Source organism: Leptosomus discolor, chromosome 4 (assembly GCF_034619465.1).
Source record: "Leptosomus discolor isolate bLepDis1 chromosome 4, bLepDis1.hap2, whole genome shotgun sequence".
In the NCBI taxonomy this organism is placed as follows: Eukaryota; Metazoa; Chordata; class Aves; order Leptosomiformes; family Leptosomidae; genus Leptosomus; species Leptosomus discolor.
Window position 1 is genome coordinate 73,141,952 of NC_141394.1, and position 16,805 is coordinate 73,158,756.

At 39.4% G+C, this 16,805-nt stretch overlaps 1 protein-coding gene across 1 annotated transcript in view; it reads right to left on the reverse strand.

Annotated features, from left to right (window-relative positions):
• The window catches only part of GRK4 (G protein-coupled receptor kinase 4), a 39,971-nt gene extending 23,793 nt beyond the window's left edge, over window positions 1–16,178 (reverse strand). The window contains exons 1-4 of the mRNA XM_086464780.1: window positions 16,127–16,178; window positions 5,380–5,466; window positions 4,606–4,718; window positions 17–94 (exon numbers count right to left, since the gene is read on the reverse strand). Coding sequence (XP_086320906.1) covers window positions 17–94; window positions 4,606–4,718; window positions 5,380–5,466; window positions 16,127–16,178 — 330 coding nt within the window. The remainder of the gene's footprint in view (window positions 1–16; window positions 95–4,605; window positions 4,719–5,379; window positions 5,467–16,126) is intronic.
• Between the last annotated feature and the right edge of the window lie 627 nt (window positions 16,179–16,805).

The window sequence follows — 16,805 nt, forward strand, 5'->3', positions numbered from 1 at the left end:
AATATATTATATCTACCCCGTTAGTGAAGTACGTCTCCAAAACTTTCAGGCCACAGTCTATACGCTTTTCATCTGAAGATACCTCATATTCTGCCTAGGAGAATGGAATTGAAAATTAAATTATGTTCAAACCTATTTGGCACTAAAGTCTTTTACATGATGCTAGGTAAATTTTATCATGAATAACACAACGCTCCTAATACAAAAGGAACTGAAGGCTCTCATTGTTTCAAATCTATTTAAAGACTTAGGCTACACAGTGAAACACATACGAAGAACAGTCTTAAGAAAAAAAGCACAAGGAATGTAGCTTTTGGAAAACATGAAAACTAACAATTAGTCTAAATGCAATTACAAAAACTGCATCCTAAAGGTTAAATTAGATCAATTACAATGAAATATTATTTATGTAGTACTGTAGGACAGCATGATCCAGATGGGAAATAATTAAATGAGTGCAATAATCAGCTTTTCCTTCACTGTATTAATTTTTTTTCCTTATGTATTTTTCTTTATTACAGTCTTGGGTAAAACAGGGATAAAACTACTACCTTCTACAAGGTCATGTTAACTGGAAATAAGTGAGATCTAAATCAAACCCTACTTCATTCTTTGAAAAAATAGAACTGAGTAGATACAAAATTTTGTGAAGTTTTTGACTTAGTAATATACATAACTGTGATGTAGATAAAGACGATTGTGCAACACTGTGTTATGCAGTAAACAACTGGCAGTTTAATAGCGCTCCAGAGGTAGCTACTTACGGGGAAAAAAAACAACAAAAAAACCCCAAAACACCCCAAAAACCCCAAACCATCAAACAGATACTGGTATTGAAAAACTCCAAGGACTACTTACTATTAATAATTTTAAGGAATAATCTAGAAGCAGACATCAGAAGTTACAACATTTAAGCTAACACAGAATCTGGGGAAAGATGACTTAGAAAAGAGCAATCTCAAACAGCAACTGGTATTAGCTTCCTCAGCTGAGCCAACTCAGTCAAAGCTTACTCTATATCTCAGAATGTAAATGCATGCAGCTAGGAACAATGAATATATGTCAGGCCTCCAGAATGGAGGATTGCATCATACAAAACAAGTTTGGCATTTTGGGACCACAATCATTAAGAACCTCATAGGAAGTTCCAAGTGATGGATCTGATCAGAACAGAAGTTATGTACCTTTACAAAGAAAACTAGAACACTGAAAAATGACAGTTCAAGAACCAAACACACACATCACAACACTGAAATAACAGAATCCCTGAACTTCAGTTCTGCAACCAATTGCAACTAACCCACACTGACTCACTATTAAGTCATCAACATCTTTTTCTGCTGAGGCATTATGGATCAACCACTGCAGTACAGTACTCAAATCCATAAACAATTGCAAGCTGTTGCTTTTGCTACTTTAATTCCACAACAATCAGTCTAATCTAACGGTAAGGGATTCTGCTGCAACTACCAAACAACCGGAACAGGTCAGAAAAGTTAATCGACCACAGCAGTGCACTTATCACCTTTAACATTTTCAATTATGCCAAAGTAGTCACTAACTTAATACAAACAGTTAGGCATACTGATTTAAGCAGATATTGTAATTTAAAATGAAGTTTAAGAGATAGCCTTGTCAACTAACTTCTGTTACTCACAGAGCTTAAGAGGGAAGTTTGAGCTGTCACTCATTCTTTTTCAAACTTGAGTAACCTTGTGAAATGAGTCACTAGATGATTGGATAACTGTAATTCCTCACTTTAATTTCTGACACTTTTATTCAATTATTTCACAATTCTTCTTTCTGTAAAGCCAAGCTGACTCCAGACTTTAAGGTCTCCCCGTCTCAAGAGTTAACGCTCACCAGTCTTAGTGTTCAGTACAGGTAGACAACATCGCATTACACTACATTGATTTTGCCATTTTGGCCTCCTGAAATAATCACACTGCTGAAGTGACATTGCTCCATATACAACTGTCAGAAGACTTTTAGTTAAGATGCAAGGCTCTTAAGACTATGGCATTTTATGCCATAAAGTTTATTTTCAGAAAGATTAAGTCTAAAATTTATTTTAAATGGAAAATAAAAAAAAAAGCAAAGCCCAAAGTTAAAAAGTTAAAACCCCACAAGCTTAGCCTTTCCCTTCACATTACTGCCTTACAAACAAAACCAACAAAACCCCCTCAACTGCATCCACCCACCCAAAAAAAAAAAAAACTTGAACAAGCTTGCTGAAGTCCAGTCCAGAAAATGGAACCAGGCTAACTCAGAAACCATCTGTAAGGGACAGTAGGCATCTTATCTCACTTTCTTGATAAAGACAGCATGCTTTCAGATCATGTAAGTCACCAATTAGAGATTATCTTAGGTCTGAAGGGACTTCTCTTTCAGTGACTCCCGAGCATACTTCTTCACCATGATTTTTCAATTGGAAGTCAAAAAAAAAAAGTATACTGTGAAATCATCCCTTACATTGATTATCTCAACTGTGACAGTCTTTGTTAATTCACAGAAGGGTTGCAATCCACATAACAGTATAGGTTGTGTATTTCAAAACATTTCCAAATTTTCTATAGTATAAAACACAGTTACTTCTCAGAGACAATTTCAGAGCAGACACACCTGCTTTACAGTCATGCCTAAGATTTTTTTTATCCTTTGTGCTGCCAAAGATTCTGCTACTCCTTATCTAAGCTTTTAAGGATTAAAAATGTGTACAGAAGCTGTAACCATTAAGGGTGCATCCAGTTGTCAGTGGTCTCCCCATTGTGCGATGCTCATTAAAGGCTCTGGTTTACATTCACTTCAGGATACTTAGCTCCATTGTTTTGGATCTCCATTCAATCAGTTCTATGTCTCCAATTGTCAAATTGGAGTTCAGTGCTAGAACAGCTCCTAAGAGTCACAGAAGTATGGTGAAACGCACCTCGGGAGCAAGCCTAATTGCACAAAGATTCATTGACAAATACAAGGTAATTCTACTTATCTGACACTAAAGTTCCTTTTTAGCTGATCAAGTGCTCAGTTCATACTCCCATAGGGGGAAGGAAGATATGGCAAAGTGGGGGGCATAGCAACAATCCCAGGTACTTCCTTACACCCTGCACCTTCCAGAGCCATCTTGCACACTGATACTGTATTTTGGGACACAAGCAGCAGCACTGCCCTACTTCTATCTTCTTTGGTCCTTTGTTCCCTGAACGTAAGAACAAAACCGGGTAAAAACTGTTCTTTTGGCAGCAATCTCAGTTTAAGACTGTATCTTACTGCACTTGGATTAACTCTGAGGGACAAAGAATAAAAAGCTCTGAGCTATTATTCTCTCCTCTTAAGGACTGTCGTGTGCCTGCCTACTCTTCTCACCACTTTCCCCCTCCCCATGAGGGTTTTGTCTGAGGACTTTTTACAAAACATGGCTTCAGGCACACTTCCTTCCTTCCCTCATTCTTTAGAGTAGATACCAAGATGCAAATGTATCAAGACAAAACACTTCCTTTTCCCTTGGTCTCTAAAATCTGGTTTCTCTCCTTCCATAGACGGTTCCCTAAATTTCTGTCTCCATTGTACTTTTTAAATTAGCACATTCTGTCTCACCTAGGGCTTCCATACAACTTGCAACATTTACAAGCCTATGTTTACAACATTTTCAAGCCTATCATAAGTAATATTCATTGTACACACAACCTTTTAGGCTCAAGAAGTCAAGCAGCATGTCTTGCTAAAATTATTTCTGTTATTCCCATCATGCCCATTTTTGTAGCTCTGATCATACCAGATGGTCAGAGATTTTATACTAAATACTAAACATCTTCTTTTAAGTAACAGAGACAGAGCTTTTTGTCATTCATCAAAAGTTACATCTTTACAGCTGGCAAAGAGTAAATCACACTATATTTTCACGTATGCAGCATTAGTGAACAGGTATGTTTAGAGAAAATTAATATTTTATAAAATTGTTGTGTGTTAACCCTGGTAAGCAGCTAAGCCCCACACAGCCACTCACTCACTCCCCCCTCAAAAATAATCAGATGGATAGAAGTGAGAAAACTTGTGGGTTGCGATAAAGACAGTTTAGTAGATAAAGCAAAGCTGCACACACAAGCAAAGCAAAATTAGAAATTCACTCGCTTCTCCCCATCAGCAGGCAGATGGTTAGCCATTCCCAGGAAAGCAGGGCTACATCATCATGCGTAACAGCTACTCGGCCAGACAAACACCGTAACTCTAACTTCCCCCCCCCCCTCCTCCTTTCCACCAGCTTTTATTCCTGGCTGTGGCATCATACAGTATGGGATATCCCTTTGGTCAGTGGGGTCAGCTGTCCTGGCTGTGTCCCCTCCCAACTTCTTGTGCACCCCCAGCATCCTCACTGGCAGGGCAGCGTGAGAAACGTAGAAGCCCTTGACGCTGTGTAATCGCTGTTCAGCAATAACTAAAACATCCTTGTTATCAACACTGTTTTGGTCAAAAATCCAAAACACAGCACAGCAGGAGCTACAATGAAGAAAATTAACTCTATCCCAGCCAAAACCTCAAACTTTATACAAACAAAAATGTATAAGCTATGGCCTACTGATACCAGTCTCCCAATTTCTCACTGCTTACCACTGCATCCAGAAATTCAATGCATCTTTTCAAATCTGGTCTGGAATCACAGAACTGCCTGAAGAGAAGTCTTCCTATCGGCTGTTTGTCACAAAGCTGGTTATAGTCTCTTTCTGAGAAAGAAATAATAAGTAAGTATGTATATTTGTTTTTATCACTGTCATAGCATGGTCCTTATTCCCATTTGAGAACAGGTCAGAAAAACATCACTAATGTAAAATCTTAATGTTTTAACATATTTAGCAAAGACATCAAAACCATGCAACGATCCCAAAGAACAGTGAAACGCTCACTTCCAGGCACATTTGTCTATTATAGACTGTCACATGTACTAAAACCACACTGGATGGCATGGTTAAGTTTCATTTAGGTTGAGGGGTGGAAAGCAACAATACTGTGAAATAGCAATCCCAAAGCAAACAAGATTGTTTGGAAAGAATGAATACAAGATAGTAACAGAAAAGGTTAAAAAATTATTACAAGACATTAAGAAAGAAGTGCAATATATTACAACGTCATTCAAATTACAACATGATTCCTTTTTCTAATTCATGGCTTTGTAAATTTATCCTTTAGGAGCAATTTCCTTCGACAAACAAGGTGCTGCGATACAGCTTTTATCTTCTCATAAATTCTCCATCACATTACAAGTTTAATAGCTTTTTTTGCTAATTAGCATTCAGAAGCAAGACAGAATCCTTTCCATTAACTCCACCAAACTCTTACTATTCCTGCTCAAAAAAAACCAGACAGACTATTCTACAGGACACCTACCGATTGAGCATCTAATACCTTCACAATGACTAACAGGTGGCAACTTCAGCATCTCTTTCCATTTTTTACTACGCCCACTCCGTTTGCCTAAAAGAAAAATATGAGTAATGTAAAACACAATACTATGTCAGAATAAAATGAAACATAATGTCAACAGCATAAAATTAGGTCATTCTGCACAGATCTGTCAGACCGCTTTTCATGCCTAGAAAGAAATCCATCTACAAGGATATCCAAACCAATAACAAACTTGATATAAAAGAACGTTTAGATGAGATACTAAAAAACACAGAAAGTCTTTTGCAAGACAAGTATTTCGCATTTTGGCTGTGCATACAGAATATCTCTGCAGAGACAAGACAAATACCCAGGTATTATGAAAATCACAAAACTGAAACATCAAAGACAGAAACCAAAAAAATTTGAGAATTCTCTCTCAACCATGGTGAAGAATGGAGGACATCAAATTTGAGTAACAAAATACACAAAACAAAGTTCTTAAACACATTTTTGGATAATCAAATTGTACATAAATATTCTCTTTTTTTAAGAGCAGTAATAGCAATAGGAGTAGACCTCACTAACAAAAGAGTGGGCATTTCTCAAATACACACCACTTATTCTAGACCATAGTAGGATACGGGTTATCAGGAAGAACTTATCAGTTGTAGAATTCAGATCTTCCAAATGCTTCAGACCTCACAGCACTAGTATTAAACTGATTCTTAAATACTACTACAGTATTTTTCCCATTGTATCTCAAAAAATATATCTGTGCTCATTTTCCTATGTTAAATTGGAATTTTAGCACATCACTTTGGCCTGAAGAAGCCAATTCCACTTACAGAAGGTATGTATACTGATCAAAAAAGCAGAGAGATAGATACCGGAACATATATATATATACTCAATTGCAAAACATGTCAGCGGAAGAGTAATTTTTGTGCTGCAAAATATTTTAAAGGAAGATTTTACTAAGTGATATGGCCAGATGTGTTTCCACATGACAGAACAGTAACAAAACTGCACAGAAACCTTCTAACTGTACCAAAGCAGTATGTACTGTTAACCACAATGGGAGAGAAAGGAAGGGAGTTACCCTATGTAACCCGAATAGAAACCAAGCAGCAAAAGTACTCAACTCTTTCAGAATTAAATCATTATGGAGAAAGGAACTAACATCTTCAGAATAATAAAATACGTATTAAATAAAAAAATCCCTCTTCACCCAAGCATACAGCTTCTTGAACAGTTCCACCATGGCAGTCAGAGCAGTTCCAGCTTAGTGTACCTTCGCTCCTATCAAATTTACACGATATTTGCCAGCAGGAACATTGAGGTCTCACTGTGCTGCTGCACCAAAACATTCTCAACTCTAGTATCACTAGAAAAGTAAACAAATAAGGAATACAAAACCTTTAAAAACTGGCTTGCAGAGATTCCTTGAACTGATACCTACTCTCTCAAAAATGTTTTTTTGCACTTTATTTCCTAATGCTGCTTTGCAAGTCACTTGCTTTTCCAAAATATTTTAGAATACAAATATATTGAATCTACTTCCCCTCTCATGCTTCATGCAGTATCAGAACTAATCATGAAGCTATAACTATCAGCATCATTAAAACAAACTGCAACTATTTTAACAAAATATTTTTTATGTCAAAAAGAAGTTGAATATATGCTTAAAGAAAATCAAACCACACAGCACAAAGAGCATTTCTAACAGAACTGAACACAAAAAAAAAATCAAGGAATACTAACACAGACGGCCTGTACACATACACTGAATAGAAAACAACTGGGTATAGATTATTATGTGATCATGAAAAACAACAGACAGAAGCATCAACTTAATTTTTAACCATGCAACTGAAAACTACACTAAGCTGCAAGGTCTGCAGAAGTTAAATCTCTTCTGTTAGAAATTGCTCAAAAAGACTCATTTGTGCATGACACAGTACAATCATTATTGACCAAGAACGATAAACTGACCCAAATTCATACCACAATGCTGTTTCAAAAAAGTAAACCCTGAGTATATCATCTTCTGAATCACAGTCGAAGGAAAAAAACCAGCAAGAAACCCAAACCAACTAAATCAACATGCTCTCTCTTTTCTCTGAAGTGATTGTTCTTATATTTACAGCAAATGCACAGAGAAAGTCTGTATGTCCCAATAATGTAAAGAGAATGCATGACCTACATCATTTCAGATAAATTAGCCATTTCTGGTAAAAGTTATGGAAGGAGGCCAATTTGTTTGTCATATTATTCCGTAATTGCAAAATCCTTTTCCATTTCTGAGGCAGTTTAAAAGAAGTATCAAATCAAATTATAATAGTTGTGGTTTGTAAGTGTCTTAATATTGATTTCAGAGCTTCTATTCTGGATCTCTTTCTAAAATACTTTAGATAAAATTCTTCCAGAAAGACCAACAGCTTACTTTTCAACATAGCAGCAAAGCAGCCACTAGGTTAATCTGCTTTATGGTTGACCTTTGTGGTTCAGATGAATAACCACTTCTCCCTCTTTCAGATGTAATTGCTGGCTAGAACAATGTCCAATTTGAAGCAGCTCATCTTTTACAAAGAGAAGGGTGGATGCAGCAATACACCATTACAGTGAGGAAACACTGCAATTACATTTTCAGGTACATGAGAACCTTACCTTCTTCTCCTCCCTAAACTACCACTTAGAGTTAGAATTTCAGCATTTACCTCCTTACATGTTTTCACTTCCTAAAAAGATATGTACTAAATTCAGTTAGGTCGTTGCATTAGAATATGGTATGGGAAAGATGTTCAGATGTTCAGATGTTTTCGGTTTTCAACTTTTTTTTTTTTAAAACTTCAGAGAAACATTTGAAAAACTTATGTAAGGCAAGTAAAATACATCAGTAAAAACACAACTTATCGCAAAAAAAAAAAAGAAACTGCTGCGGGAAAACAAAGCAATCTGGTGTAGAAACAGATTCAGACAAATACGGGTATTTTTCAAGTCATCAGATGGACTTCCCACAGCCACAGTGATCTGCCTTACAGACCGGATTTGTATAGCATGACTCTCATTTCACTGAACATTATTAGTCAGTCTTCCTTGAGACAGAAAACTTGGATTCTGTCTTATGGAATGAAAATACTGAGAACCATCGTACCACCTTTGGCTAATAAATGTACACAGACTGTATGTGGTAAGATTCAGTGGCTACTACACTGACACTGGGATTCTGCCATCCAGTTGTTCAGGGACCTCTGTGCTTCAGCTTTCCTGCCTGGGAAGGGAAAGCAACGTACCTCTGCAGCTGAGAAGCACGCAGCTATGTAGCACTAGGGGTGCATGATTGCTACAACATCATTCTTGCAAAACTGATTCCACAAACCTGATTGTCAGATACCAGCTGAGAAATTCATACTAGACCACACCCAGATAAGCTCTGAAAGCACAAAACTGCAACAAGAAGACGACATACAGCATGCCTTTAACTGTACAAATCAAGCAATTGGTTCAATGAAAAATGCAAAAGAATTGATGCAGCAGCTCTACATCACCTACACTGAGATGCATGAGAATAATCCACATACATACACTGTCTTACAATGCATCCTTCCCACAGCAGAGAAATTTGCATGCGAGTTTCCTAACAGATTTTAAACTCACATCAATTCAAATCTTCTCCGACTTAGACACATTTTCCTCACTCAAGGTAAGGATTAAAACCTTTCACTGAAAAATCAAAACATTCCTAAACTATGGCTTTATCCTACAAAGACATTTGTAACCACTGCCCGCTAAGTAACAGGTTTCAATGGCGTGCCCTTACTGTGCAAGATCCACCTTCGAGACACAAACCACTGCAGAATCAATACCTCAGGTGCACAGATCAGAACAGTAACACTGAAGTACCCCTAACTTCAGGATAGGAGACAATTTCTCACATATTGTCACTTGGGGAAGGCTGTCAGGCTTCCAGTTCTAGAGACAGCTCATACAGTACTGCTTTGTGGGGTCTCTGCAACCTTCTCCATTGCACATTGCACAGGTCAGATATAATTTTTGACATGCCTGTTCCTCGGAAAAACAAGCCTGGTCACAGCTTAATGACTAGGTTTTACAGAGTGGCATCTCTTTTATATGGAGAAAGATTTTTTTTTTTTTTTTTTCCCCAGAAGTATGATACATATAAGCTGGCTAGCTCTCAGCAAGTTTACCAGAATCACCTAGCTGAAAATTCAGGTTTCAGCTCAAAGTAGGCACCTAACTCTTCAGCATTACAAAGACCAAGGCAATTCTGAACACAGACAGGAGCAAAAATGCAAGCAGTTCAATAAACAAACACATAAAAGATACTCATAGACTACATATAGTTATGGCATTTTTAAGATAATATTCCTCACACTTCTAGATTCAAGTGCCCAGAGTTGGACTTCAGCAAGGTAATGCTCGACTCCTTTTGCTCATCTGACTGTTAGAGCAGTAACAATAAGCAGTTAAAAACCTCAGGTATGTACATGAACATTTGTGCAGCTTGTTTATACGCACAATCATTTATTGTTCCCACAGCTATAACCACTTGAACAACTGGTTCTTCACATCAGCTCTATATACAATTCCAGTAATCATGTGCACATTTAAGAACGCTAGTGCATACATGTTGAACAGCTTCTGCACTTCTTCAGAAATTAGGTGTGAAAGTCTTATATCAACTCAAGTAAATGTAACTAATCTGAACCAAAATTTATTACTGCAATCTCGCAGTTAAACAATGTAACATCTCTGTGTACATTTCAACTTGATATGTTTGTAACAACTTAATGAAGGGGGTTTAAAAGAGAAAAAAACCCCACAACAGTAAGAAAACTCCAATTTTTCCAGATGACTCCTTGACAAACAAGGATTTTTTTAATCATGATGGTACATCAGGACTGCAACAGATAGAAAAGTAGTAAAATTCCTTTAAGTAGATTGTGAAACCTCTAGTTATAATTGCCATGTTTGAAATAACCAAAGCAGCAGTGTGTATCAATAACTAGACCTCTCATGTTGTGTTTATTTAGTAAATGTAATTATTTAGATTCCAACATGCTCACATGCATTCTTCTTACAGTTCATTAAATAAAGGACAAAAAGGCAGACATTGTGCATAATTCTGTACAAACACAGGAAGACATGTTTCCTGCCACAATGAGTTTACAGCAACTTAAAGCACAATGCAATAAGGGAGCGCAATAGAACATAGGAGGCAAATAGGGGAAGAACAGACAAAAATAACTGCAACTGCAAAAAACTCACAGCACTTGCACGTTAAAATCCTTATTTGCTGCCGGTGAATGGACTTTCTGGGAATGAGTGTGCCTTGGTTTCCTACTTGTCCATATTCCTTAAATAATTACAGATTTTAGTTCAATAGCCAAACCGCAGTGACCTGAGCAATCTCCTTAAAATTTCCTGCATAGTTACAAATACACACGTTATAGGATATCTGCCTATGTATCATCACCAATACCATACCGAATTACTACCTTATACTGCAAGCAAAAACAGGATGTATTTTGCTTGCAGAATTATTCCAGTTGTTTTTAAACCTGGACTGATAAAACACACAATTTGAGTGGACTGCTTATTTTATGAAGAGTGCTGCACTAACACAATTTCAATTCTGAAACAAGTATCTTTCAGGATTCGCTTAAGCCAAACTGTGATCACATTCTGTAACTGCTAACTCCATCCTTGGGCTGCACCTAACAATTATCAAATCTGCAGGAGCCTGCTGATCCATCTGAAAACTAATTTCGGGAAGAAAACCCCAAACCCAAAACACCCAGCAACACAGAAAAAACTCACCACCACAACCCACACACCCCAAATTGGTTCAGGGATCCAACTGGAAACAATCTTACCCACTCTACAACCACAGGCTAGAACCAATACAACCAAGAGCTTGGAAGAAAATTTGCTTGAGGCATAATCTTAATTTACCCTAAATCAATCATGACATAGAGGATATTGTATGCCTAACAGCAGGCCCAATGCTCATTCACAAACTCCTTCTGCCAGAGCAGTACAAATGAATTTTAAAGTGAATGCAAATGGACCAGGTATGTTTAAAACATACTCTTGGCATGGATCCTCAACTGGAGTAAACTGCCATTGACTTCAAAGGAACTACAGATCTACCCTTTGGACATATTTTTGGAGACTATTACCTTAGGGAAAGAAAAAGGAAGGCTCCTAAGCAGTTTAAAACATACAGTGATTAATTTCTTTCCTTCACAGACTATGTGTGGGATGCTGAAATGAATTTGGGGCTTACGTATACTCAAAGGATTTATTGAGAGTCATTGAAATAACTACAAAAACCAGAAGATACAAATATGAATAAAGAGAAACGCAAATACAAAATTCTTTTTTTTGGTGAACTTTCAGATTGTTTTCAGAATAACTCAGTTTATTATTTGTCCCCATTTATGGGATAAATTCTTCAATATCCTTCAAGAGATGCTCATTTCAAAAATATTTCTGCTAAGAAAAAAATGAATGTGTTAATTCCTCTGCTCTTATACAAAACTGGAAGTCATATTGCTGAACATTATTCTTTTACACATAAAATCCCTATATGTGAAAAACTGAGTAAGGAGGTCATGAAACTGCAAGCTTTCACACCGTCTAACACACAGTTTGCACATCACTATCACTTAACGCTTACCTGTTTTTTTATCTCAGTTGCTGCACTTCAGTGCTCATAAGATCAACTCTGAGTTTGCTTTATAATCTCTTGGTTTTTTACTGAGTCACTTGTGCTTGTTCCACCATTCAGTTCACTTTAAGAGGAAGTTTTCCATTTTTCTGTCTCACATGTGGGTTTTCCTCAAAAAGTAACGTATGCACAAGAGGAAAGAGCTGCATTGGCCAGAAGGCCACTTATCCCAGGAAACTGCAACAAGGAATCCCAGAACACTTTGCATCACAGTTTTCATCTGGAGGCCTATCCCTCCACAGACGGGTTAGCTCTCAGCACGAGCAGGTCAACTGGAAAAGTGGACAAGGAAAGAAAAAACTCCCAATATACCTGACTCCTTCATCTTTCATCCATAAGGGTACTCTGTGTCCTCATAACATTTTCTAGTAGTGGGTACATAAGAGTCATAGGCTATGAGCCATCACTAAGACCTGTATGTGCAAAGAACTGACATCTAATTATTTACAAAGTCGCATTAAACCAAGATAGAGATTCCTCATAGCTTTCCTTCTTCACATAAAGAAGTGCTGTAGTCGCTACAGAGATACTACAAGTCTTTATTGGAAAGAGACAGACTTCTATTAAAATAATCTATTTTATGAAAGGATTTGAAAAATCCTCTTAGAGAATAGCATCATAAGACAAAATTTAAAGTTTTAAGGCTAGGGGGAAGCTGGGGTTTGATCTGGCCTGAAAAACGGGACTAGTAAACTCTCATAAAATCAAGTTATCATAGAATCATAAGGTTGGAATAGATCTCCGAGATCATCAAGCCCAACCATTGACTTAACACCACCACGCCCACCAAACCACATCCCAAAGTGCCACATCTACACATTTTTTTGAACACCTCCAGGGATGGTGACTCCACCACTTCCCCAGGCAGCCTGTTCCAATGTTTGACCACTCTTCCAGTACACAAATTTTTCCTAATGTCCAATCTAAACCCACCATGGCATAACTTGAGGCCATTTCCTCTTGTCCTATTGCCTGTTACTTGGGAGAAGAGACCGACCCCCACCTCGCTACAACCTCCTTTCAGGTAGTTGTAGAAAGCAATAAGGTCTCCATCATCATACAAATTGAATTAGTAGATTCATGCCTGTAGTGAAATAAATTAAGACTATCAGTGAGAAGGCAGAAGGTAGGTAGTCTAGAAATAGACAGCAACGCCATTTTGTTTTTATTCTGTAGAAGAATAAAGTAACAGTAAAAAGATGCATTTTGTCTAAGCACACTAGTTCCTGGCTCTTTAATTACATAGATCAAATTTACTTTCTACACATCAAATCAGACTTAAACAGTGGGCATGAACCTAGCTGTACAAGGTATGCTAATTCTGCACCCTACAAATGTAAAACCTAAACGATGTTCACATCCTGACAATATTCACATCCAGAAGTATTAGAGTACCTAAAATTAGAGGAAATTGATGAGTGCAAATCTGGGATCATAATTTTGACTGTTAAGCATAGTTTATGTTCTCACCTGTGATTTGTTTAGACTTGGTGTTATTTAACAGGTATTTCTGAATTCTCATTAAGCCTCTGTCATACTTTTTCACCAGATGCGGACAAGTACACAACATCCCTAATTCAGTTTCTATATTTGCAAAATGAAGATGACATATCTCTAGGGTTACAAGACTTTGTAAGACACTTTCAAAATTACAAACTTTTTCTACTCTCATATTAATCATGAAGGAATCTCAATACTGAGACTGACCCATGCAAACCATAATTAAGCCTACATTGATTTCTTTAAATATGACACCAAAAACTATAAAATAAGCACAGTAGTTTACATCTTATTTCTTTTGCTTTTACATCTGAAATATTTATCCAGGTCAAGACCTTCTCTTATCCCATCTTTTAATACACTGAGGAATTGGAAAAATGATTACTGATGTGGCTCAAGCCTATACATGAAAATAAGTGAAGCTGCCATTTTATACTAGTTTTAAGATCTCACCTTCTTCCATGAGAAACAGTAATTGTGCACTTTTCCATGCTATCCCACCTCTCCTTACATTATACAGCAAGATAATAGGAAAGTGGGAAGGAAAAAGTCAATTGAAAGTCTGCTCTGCTGTCCCAACGGTAAGGCTCTCTTAGCAAAGAAGATATTTCAGTAAAATACCTACCATACATACTAACTTTGCAAATTCCATTCCCTTAGAATCTACCGGGCACATAAGAATAGAGGTGAGACAAGGACTTTATGGAACAGTCCTGACAGATGGAGTAAACCAGACATTCCCAGACCAGCCAGAGCATGCAACAGACAGAAAACACTTTCACTTCAAGGCGCGTTTTGAAAAATGTGATGTAAAAAGTACACAATGCACAGGAACTTGGACCTGAAAAGGTAGAAGACCTTCTACTAATTGATCAGCGGAGTTTTAGAGTTTCAAAGCCAGAAATCATGTTTTTGTGCTTGCTTACACAAAAGAGTCCAGGCCAACCAAAGGTACAAGAACAGTAACAGCTTATTATCATTAATTTCGTAAGTTTCACGTCCGGTAGAACTCATCTTCTTCACATCAGCTGCTGTCAGACTTTCATTTAGTTTATTAAAATATCTTGTTTGGTCAGTTCTACCACTATAATTTATTTTAAACATAGTGAAACCTTAACTAAAGAGGCAACCTGACATTAAACAGCCACTTAAAAGCCTTTCCAGATTACCACTCCACTCTTTGTGGTAAGGGTTTGGGCACAGTAAAGTTTTGAGCCAGATTCCACTTTCCCTTCATTTCTCAGATCATTTCAGTGCAAACTCCAAATTCAGGCAGCACCACCACAGACATGTTACAGTCAGTGAAACCAGCCAAAACATGTCCTCTAGTTTGAGGTGGTCTTTTCAGTTAAGGTTGGGAAATGGCCCAAAATTATGATCACTGTTCTGGTTTTTAAACCCCACTTCAAAGTTAAAAGGCTGACTTGCCTCTCTTGCTGCTTAAGGCAAATTTAACTGGATACACATATGGCGTAAGTGCCAAACCCATTTAGAGTTGGAGAAACTTGCAAAACATACAGGGGCAGATTCTGTTGTTCTTACTCACTTTAAACAGCTCCAGCTAAACTAATGGGGCTTCTCAACACAATTAAGAAAAGTAGGATCCAATCCAAAAAGAATATGCACATTTCATACTTGAAAAACATACTCTGCACTGAGTACAGTGGTAATCTGGGGAGGCTTTCAAGTGGCCATTTAATGGACAGTTATATACATGAAAAAGCAGTAGGACAATCTTATTTCAGGACTTATTCTAAACAGTAACCATGTGCTAGACTAAATTTCATTATCTAGCCGAAATGTTTGTTAGTTGGGGCAGGAATCTTCAAGTCAAGATGCTCTGGGGAATCAAACTGTAAGTATTAATCTAATGGAAAATGGCACACTTTACTATTAATACAAAATATTCGACTGCAAAATACGGGTAGCATTCAGCAGCTATATTTTTCATAGGCAGGAATTTCAGCAAGATATAGTGCTAAGATAGCTTCTCTTTCTTCCAGAGAAAATTTATGTCCCTTCGTCCTTTATATCCATATGCACGTATATTTATAAATAAACTGATAGCTATAGATTAACGACCTTCTTAAAACATCCGGTAAAAACACCATTTGAATCAAGAGCCCGAAAGGGGAAGGAGGAAAGGGTTTTGCAGGAGTCAGCCACAAGCCAGTAACTCCAAACTCATCCCGCGGGAGGAGCAGGGCAGGTGCCTCAGGGCACGGCCCGGGACTCCCCGCCCGCCGCGGGGGGAGCTCCTGCCACCGCCCCCGAGGGGTCCGCGCCCCGCCCGGACCCCCCTGCCCGGCAGCCTCTCCTCCCTCCCCACCCTCTCCTCCTCCATCACTTCCTCCCGCCCCTCCTCGCTGGCCCCTTTCCCCCTCACCTCAGACCCCTTCCTCCCCCTCGGTACGTCCCCAGCCCGCCCCGCCTCAACCTCCTGCTTCTCCTCCCCCTCTCGCCTCCCCCGCCGCCTCGCCCCGCGGCTCTCACCCTCCCGGGCTTTCAGCAGCACCGTGTTGGCCACGATGTTCTCGATTTCCATGGTCGGGGGCTCCTTCCCCTCTGGGCAGCCGGCGTGGAGGCCGCCCCTACTGCCTCCTTCGCCCCCTCCTCCAGCCCCGCCACCGCCGCGACGCCAAGCCTCGGCTCATCCGGCCCCGCAGGACCTCAGCGCTGCGCTCGCCGCTTCCCCATCACCCGCTGCTCGCCCCGGCACCGGCCTCCCCCTCCCCGAGGGCGGAGGCAAGGAGCAGGCAGCAACCGCCCACCCCGACCATGGCTCTACCGCCCTCCTCCGCCCGCCTCAGCCCGCCCCGCCTCTGCGCTCCTGTGCCACTGCCCCCCCATTCCCGGGACCACAACCCCCAGAAGGCAGAGCGCGGCGTTCGCCGGGGAGCAGGGAGCGCTACGGCGCGAGGCTTGCTGGGATATGTAGTGCGTTGGGCCCTTCCCTGGCGCGTCCCAAAGCGGGAGGGGAAAAGAGCGGCAAATATCGCGATAGTTAGGCGAAGCTCTCGCGAGAGGTGGGAGGCTGCCGGGGCGCGTGTGGCACCGGAGGGGCAGGCTGGTTCGCGGGGAGCGCTGGTACCGCTCCGCTCCGCGCCCCGCCGCCGGCTCTCACGGGGTGTGGGGGAAGCTCTCGCGCGGCTTGGCACCCGTCGGAGGACAG